The 7724-nt window shown below is 36.8% G+C and overlaps 1 protein-coding gene across 1 annotated transcript; it reads right to left on the bottom strand.

Annotated features, from left to right (window-relative positions):
* Positions 1–3369: 3369 nt before the first annotated feature.
* Positions 3370–5195, bottom strand: LOC111901756 (PTI1-like tyrosine-protein kinase At3g15890). Its single transcript, XM_023897633.3, has 4 exons — positions 4947–5195; positions 4727–4871; positions 4341–4603; positions 3370–4217 (listed from the first exon to the last, which is right to left on the bottom strand). The coding sequence occupies exons 1-4, from the start codon at positions 5009–5011 to the stop codon at positions 3572–3574; spliced, it is 1119 nt and encodes a 372-aa protein (XP_023753401.1). The 5' UTR covers positions 5012–5195; the 3' UTR covers positions 3370–3571.
* Positions 5196–7724: the final 2529 nt, after the last annotated feature.

The following is a 7724-nucleotide window of genomic DNA, read 5'->3' as shown; positions in this document are numbered from 1 at the left end:
TTTGTGACAACATTTTCATTTAAATACAGTTCTATAGCCTGATCAGTTACTTCAGTTTGAAACATCACAACCTTCTCCATTCTTTGTTGCTGCAAAACATATAAACAAAAAAATGTGTTGTTCATCACATGTAACCAATTTTGTGCATATAATGTATCAATGATAAGTAAATCAAAGGTTTGTATGTCTAATTCAAAGGACCTTCTAATTGTTTAAAAGTAATAATGAAGTTGTCATTAAATGTAATATTATTCAAGATTTAAAGTAGATTGTCATTTAGGGGCGAATCCCTTGAGCGAATTCGGGTTCGGGGGCAGCGCCCCTGGGAGCGGGGTCCAAGGGAAATTTTTTCTTTGGGTTGTATTGATTTATTAAAAGTTCATCATAAATTAGTTTTTCTGAAATCTTGCCCGATTTTAAAAGTGTTTAACACGATTCTCTGAATTCCAAGTGCTCTATTACATCCCAAAAATCTGACATAAACTGTCTTTAGATCTCAAAGTTTTGAAAGAAAAGCTTAAACAAGAGGTAAGTTTAATTTCTATAAGTTATAATAGCATTATTTAATTGCTAATTTTTTTTCCGCAAATCCCGATATAACTCTAGTATAACTCTGATATTATTTCATGTTGGTATGTTTTTAGCTTCATTGAATTGAGTAAAAGTAACATACAAGCTTCAAGATAAGTTAAGTAACACTATATACCAAAATCTATTGCGCAAATGTATAAAAATCGAATGAAACTTTATTTTTTAGTAATGAAATTCATTTAATATGTACATATTACATAATGTTATTATTCACCTCATGCAACAATTTATATAAAATTGATTCTTTCACGCATCAGAAAATATTAGAATGGCTATGGTTTACACTTTAGTTACATCAGTTAAACAGTCGTTTGCCGAAAGATTTAATCAGAACGTACCATTCGTTTTTTCTTCAGTAGATGCAACAATATTTTTTTTTGTGAATCCCGATTTCTCTTGAAATTTTTTTTTTCTTTGAATTTCGATTATTTGAAATCGTATCTTTTACTACTTTGAATTTGATTTTTAGAAATCGTATGAAACAAGGCGATTAAGGAGGATGTGAGTTCCATGTTATCAATATTAGTTAAGTCTAATTAGGACATGTAGCAAATGTTTTACGGATGTTGTATTTTTTTTCCCAGAAAATTAATCAAGTAATCCACTAATCAAAACTACATAGTTTATATATACACTGGGTACCTATGGTTATACACCTTTATATGTATATTCACTTTTCCATGTATATTTATATTATCAATAAATATTATCAGGTTTAAATCTCTCTTTCTCTCTCTCTCTCTCTCTCTCTCTCAATTTGTGGGCAATAAATGACACCACATCTCACTTGTAGGTAAAACATGATAAAAATAACAAAAACTTATATGACACCTAGGTTGACATAAAATTTTGGTTGACAAAAACATCAACATATCTTTTAAGAGCATCTACAATGGGGAGTTTAATGGAAGAGTTGAATGAGGTGTCATGCCTACTTGTCATTCAATGGATACAACTCCACCATTGTGAAATGCCACCTTGACATTCGATGGATTTGGAGTTCAATGACCATTGAACTCTTCAATGGGAAAAAGGAAAGTATTTAAATCTTTAAATAAATATTCTTTTAATATGTTCCATTAAACTTGTAAAGTTTAATGTATTGTGGGATAAAAATGAATAGAGTTGTATGTAATAGTGAATGATGATGTGACATTTCATTGAACTCTATAGACTTCAATGCATTGTGGATGCTCTAACTTAAGAGTCACCAATAATGCACAACTTTCTTAAGAGATTTCAATGCATTGTGGATGCCTTAACTTAAGGAGTCACCAATAATGCACAACTTTCTTAAGGTTAAAAAGAATAAAATAAAATAAAATAAAATAAAAATAAAAACCATAAACAATCACCCACTCACAAGAGAAGTACATCAAATAATACGGATGTAAATATAGAATAGACAAAATTGCAAAAATGGTCCCTGTGGTATTCAATTTTTTGGGGTTTTAGTCAAAACCATGACTTTTTTTTGGATTGGTGGTCCTTTTGAGGTAGTTTGCTTGTGATTTTGGTCCTTCAATAAATTGAAAAGACTAAATTGCCCTTATTATATTTATTTTCCACTTTTCTTTTTTTTTTCTATAAATATTTATATATAAAAAATAAAAATAGGGGGCCCACTCTTTCTCTCTCTCTCTCTCTCTCTCTCTCTCTCTTTCTCCCTTGAATTGTGTTGCTGCCATTAAAGAGTAAAAAACTCTTTCTCCTTCCTCCATTTTACTTGTCGATCAAAATACTCATCCAAAGACCCCCAATTCGGTGTTGCTTTTGTTCAACATCCTTCTCCGATCTACAGAGGACTGAAGTCCTTCCTCCTCCTACATGTGTTGTTCTTGATCGGGTCAGAAAAGAAAGAAGTTGCCAGAGCAACCCTTCGATGTCGGCTCGCCTCCTAGTGAGTTGCTAAACCACCACTGGACCACTCCTACTTTTCTATTAAATTCGTGTTTCTCCTTTCATGATCAGACGAGGATCGAAGATCCTCCTCCGATTTCTACCTTCGTTCTTCTTCATGATCGGTCAAAGATCGGAGACCCTTTCCCTTCGATGCCACAGTCGTCGACAATGGCTTTCTTCAGGCTCTTCCTCTCCTCGCGATTTCCCAGCCACCACCAGAGGTGCTTCGTATTTGTGTTCTTTTTCTTTCCCTTCCCAATCTGTTGAAAACGATGATCGATTCTCCAAAACGAGGATGTTGCAAGATCTGGGAGGTTAAATAAAGCGAATTCTTTCATATGAGCTAAGCCGATGTCGAAGAAAGCTAAGCAGATAGGGATTTGTAGATTGGGGAGGAGGAATAGTAATTTGTGATGATGTGCTTCCCAATACGATAAACATAGTCAAAATGGATGGTGGTGGTGAACGGTGATTGTGAAGATAAGGGGGATGGAGACTGTTGGTGGCGAATGATGGTGGCTTATGTGTTTATGAATCTTGATTGCATTTTCTACATGTAGGAATTGAGCATTTTTTATGGGAGAAATTAGGTTTTTTGGAAGGAGAGAATATGGTGAAAGGGGGAAGAAGATGAAGAACAAAGTCGTATGTGTTTTTGGTTGTAATCCATCGAGAGAGAGAGAGAGAGAGAGAGAGAGAGAGAGAGAGAGAGAGAGAGAGAGAGAGAGAGAGAGAGAGAGAGAGAGAGGTGGGCCCCAAATTAGGTAATTATTTTATTTTTCATTTAAATTAAATAGAAAAAGAATAAAAATATATATCAGAAGGGCATAATAGTCTTTTCAGTTTACTGAGGGACCAAAAACGCAAAGAAAGTAGCTTAAAAGAACCATCAATCCAAAAAAATCGTGGTTTGGACTAAAACCCCAAAAATTTGCATGGCACGGGACCATTTTTGCAGTTTTGTCTATAGAATAAGCAAAACCAATCAAACAGAAAAGTAACAGAAGTTTAATTACATGATAAATATATATCAACTAAAAATTCTAGAGAATTGATTTAAGAAAATTGTAGCTCTAATTCATCTTGTTCTCGATGGCATTTTTGGAACCCTACCCGAATGCTTCTTCATATCAAAAGTTTCATAATAATCAGTATCATCATCACAGAAATCATCTTCATCCTCGGTTTCATCCACTCGATCTTTAACAATACGTATCTCCGTTCTCCTACTACCAATACCACTCTTTAGCCATTCTACCACCTCCAGCATGCTGGGCCGATTCTCTGGATTACTATCAGTACAAGCCAGGGCTATCTTCACCACAACCTTTAGCTGCGCATAATCAAATCTACCCTTCAATCTGGGGTCGGCAATGAGCTCATACGAATCCTTTTGAACAAATGGAGTTGCCCATTGTATAATATCACGCTTGATACCTCCAGGGAGCTTCTCTAATGGCTTTTTACCACTTAAGATCTCAAGTAACAGTATCCCATAGCTATAAACATCACAGCTTTCTGAGACTTTTCCCCACATGGCGTACTCTGGTGCAAGATACCCTAGGGTTCCTTTTACCCTTGTGGTCATATGAGTAACCCCATCTGGTATAAGTTTCGCGAACCCAAAATCAGCAACTTTTGCTTGAAAATCCGAATCTAGAAGTACGTTACTAGCTTTTATGTCTCGATGGATTATATGAGGAGTTACTTCATGGTGCAAATACCTATTCATCAATGATAAATTCAACCAAAAAGAGTTAGAAAATAGTATAAGATCTAGATTAGACCCTTGAGGTAAGAACAATCGAGTCTTGTCGAGGAGTTGTTCATTGATTAGTGGAACTTACGCTAATCCTTCTGCTGAACCAATGGCAATGCTCATTCGTCGAGGCCAATCTAGGAGACAATCGACAGCAAGTTGGCCATGGAGGTGAGTCAGCAAGCTGTGGTTTGGCATATAATCATAGACAATAAGCCTTTCATCTCCCCCAGCATAGAATCCTTTAAGTCCTAACAAATTCTTGTGTCGAACTCTTCCAAGAATCTCCACCTCAACTGCAAATTCCATTTCAGCTTTCGCGTTTATTGACTTGAGCCGTTTCACTGCTAACTGCAAGATGATATAATTAAAAAGAACAAATATTAACGTTTATGTACAGAAGTAATTAGTGTAAACAAGTGTATCATCATAAACTATATCATAAAATTTGGATAAAAAGGGATAAAAGATTGCCTCAGCCCCTTTACTTGTTCGACCCCAGTAAACACTCCCAAACCCTCCTTCCCCTATCTTGTTATCGTTATGGAAATTGTTGGTTGCGTGCACAAGTTCTTTGAGGGTGTACATATTCCATGGGTACTCCGTTTTCTTTTGCGCACTGCATATAATATACCAGAAATTGAGTTAAAGCATTAATAACTTGAACAAAATAAGATTTGATCAGCGAGCATACCTGATCGTTGGTTCTTGATCTTCATGAGAAGTGCAGCAAAAGCAGTTCTTTAACATATTTTTCATTGTTGATAGTGAGGATTAAAGAAATTAGGGAATTGGTAAATAAAAGTTGATCAAGTAGTGTGCAGATGTAGATGGACAGAAGAATTGGGCTGAATAAGGGGGAGAAACAACAGTTGGAAACAGCAAGACGATGATGATAATCTCCGATGATCACAAAGCTTATGGAATGACAAAATTGGATTTAAATGACAAACTTTGGACCTGGTCATTGTTTGAAATAAGACAGCCTCTCTCTCTCTCTCTCTCTCTCTCTCTCTCTCTCTCTCTCTCTTAAGATATTTAACCTTTTATTTTATTATTATTGCAGAAAGTTTTTTTTGTTTTATTAGAGCTTTGAATAAGTCATATGTCATGTTGGCTATAGTATCGAGTCTAAAGGCTAGTGTGGAGTCCTTTCTTTATTTTCTGCATTTGTTTTAGTTTAAAATGGCAAAGTGTATGTTTGTGGTACCGAGCCATCTTGTTTGATATTGAAAGTTAATAAAGGTGCAGCCTTTGCCCATTTTGTTCTTTTGTCCTCTCTTTTGTTTTAATTTATAAAACATTTATACCTCTTTAAGCCTCCTGTGTAATACCAACATTTGGTATTAGAGAACAACCTGGTGCATGCCCAAGTATCAACCACGTGTGAAAGAAATGACAGGAAACATGTAACGTCCGGTTCCTGGTATATATTTAATTAAAATTTATTCATTTTTGTATATAGAAACTCGACAAGTTGGAGGCCCCAAACTCTTCGAGTAGGAATGGAATTGGACGCGGGTTGTAAAGTCTACTCGACGAGTTGAGAGCCTCAACTCGACGAGTAGGACTGGCAGAGTGAAACCCTAATTTTCAGGGTTTTGCACCATATTTAAACAACTTAACCTCCAAAGGCTGACCTCATTTATAGCCTCCAAGTCCCAAAACTAAATCTCGATACCCTAATGCCTTTTGCGAGCTTGTGAGTCATTTTTGAGAGAAAACTTGTCCATTTGAAGCTTGTGGAAGAAGAAGAAGAAGCTTGAGGACTGAAGAAGGAGTGAGTAGATCCAAAAACTTCACTCCATTTGAAGCATTTTCAAGTAAGCAAGTCTCAAACTTGCTAAATGATTACTTAGATCTCTTCATCTTCACTTTTATGAGGTTTTTGGTCCAAGAATATTAGCTTTTGGGAAATAGACGTCCCAAGTGAGTATACTTTCAGATCTAGGACCTTGGAGGGCCTTCATGGTATAAAGGTGCAAACTTTATGGCCATTGGAGTCCCATGTAAGCTTTAGGATGTCATTTTGGCCTTTTAAGCTCCAAAAGGCCATGCATGGAGAGAAAGTCAGAGACTTTACGTGCGCATGTAGTATCTAGGGTCTAGATCTTAGTTTGTGTGTCTTAGCTTGAAGTATTAATGGCTTGTGGATCAAGATCTAGGTCTTAAACAGTTAGGGTTTGAGTAAACCCATTAAGGAAGGGTATTAATGGGTAAAGTTGGAAACTTTACCCACATTTTTCAGTATGTATATGAAGTATGAAGCTTAGATCTGAAGGATAGGAGCTTAACATATTAAGATAGCTTAACAGACTGAAGAACTCGACGAGTCCATAGGGGAACCCGACGAGTTGGGTCGAAGTGTCCCGATTCTGTAAAGGGAAAAACTCGACAAGTTCAAGGATGAATCGATGAGTTGACTTAAGAAGTCCTGATTTTGTGGATAGGAGGAACTCGACGAGTTGTGAAAGAACTCGATGAGTTGGATCGTGATTTTAGGGTTTATGATTCATGAAACTCGACGAGTTGATGGACCAACTCGGCGAGTTGAGTCAACCTAGGAAGTTGACTTTGACCAAAAAGCTGACTTTGACCTGGGTGTTGACTTTGACTTTGACTTCGACCAAAGTTGACCCTTAAGGGGTTATGAGTATGAAAGGCGTAATTAAAGGAGATCTTTTATATGTAGGAGTTTGAGTGGAGTGGATTGTAGAGGTGAGGACAGTTCAACTACTTCACGACATTTGAGGTGAGTTACCTTCCAGTAGAAGTGGGTCAAAGGAACCAATGTCGGCCTACTAGTAGTTGATTATAATTGAGATGATTGTCTTTGTGATAATTGTCTGGTATGCCACTATCTGTTATGCTTTATATGCTAGTATGTTATGATATTATGTGATAGTGGTAGGATGGGTAGGTTAGACCCCGTAGCCGATTGAGATAAATCGAATGGTGGGTCGGGCACCCAGATATGCCTAACAGTATGTTATGCTATGTATTATGTGGTAGTCGTAAGGGTGAAATAGTCCCCATAGTTGGTTGAGATAAATTGGAGGGTAGGTCGGGCACCCAGATATGCCTGGCAAGGTAGGTCGAGCACCCATATATGTTTGGTAGGGTAGGTCGAGCACCCATATATGCCTGACAGGACAAGCCAAGCACCCAAATATGCCTGACAGGGTAGGTCGGGCACCCAGATTTGTCTTTTAGTATGTTATTGTATGGTATGTGGCATGATGGGGGAACTCACTAAGCTTTGTGCTAATGGTTTTCAGTTTTGGTTTTAGGTACTTCCTCTTCGAATGGAAAGGAGCCGACATGATCGCCGCGCATCACACTACATTTTTCGTACCGAAGATCTTTGGGATTTATACTATGATATTATTTTGTTATGACATGTTTTGACTATGGCTACATCGGTTTTGATAGTTGATTCTATGATGTTTTTAGAAAAATGGTTTTATAATTA

Source organism: Lactuca sativa, chromosome 9 (assembly GCF_002870075.4).
Source record: "Lactuca sativa cultivar Salinas chromosome 9, Lsat_Salinas_v11, whole genome shotgun sequence".
NCBI classification, from domain to species: domain Eukaryota; kingdom Viridiplantae; phylum Streptophyta; class Magnoliopsida; order Asterales; family Asteraceae; genus Lactuca; species Lactuca sativa.
Note: the sequence above shows the minus strand (reverse complement) of the source record. Positions and strands in the feature narration are given on the sequence as shown.

Excerpts from the sequence above, each read along its gene's own strand:
- LOC111901756 (XM_023897633.3), bottom strand. The coding sequence starts at position 5,011 with ATGAAAAATATGTTAAAGAACTGCTTTTGCTGCACTTCTCATGAAGAT. Across the intron at positions 4,872-4,946 it reads GATCAAGAACCAACGATCAG|TGCGCAAAAGAAAACGGAGT; the intron begins GTATGCTCGCTG and ends TATTATATGCAG. Across the intron at positions 4,604-4,726 it reads GAACAAGTAAAGGGGCTGAG|TTAGCAGTGAAACGGCTCAA; the intron begins GCAATCTTTTAT and ends ATCATCTTGCAG.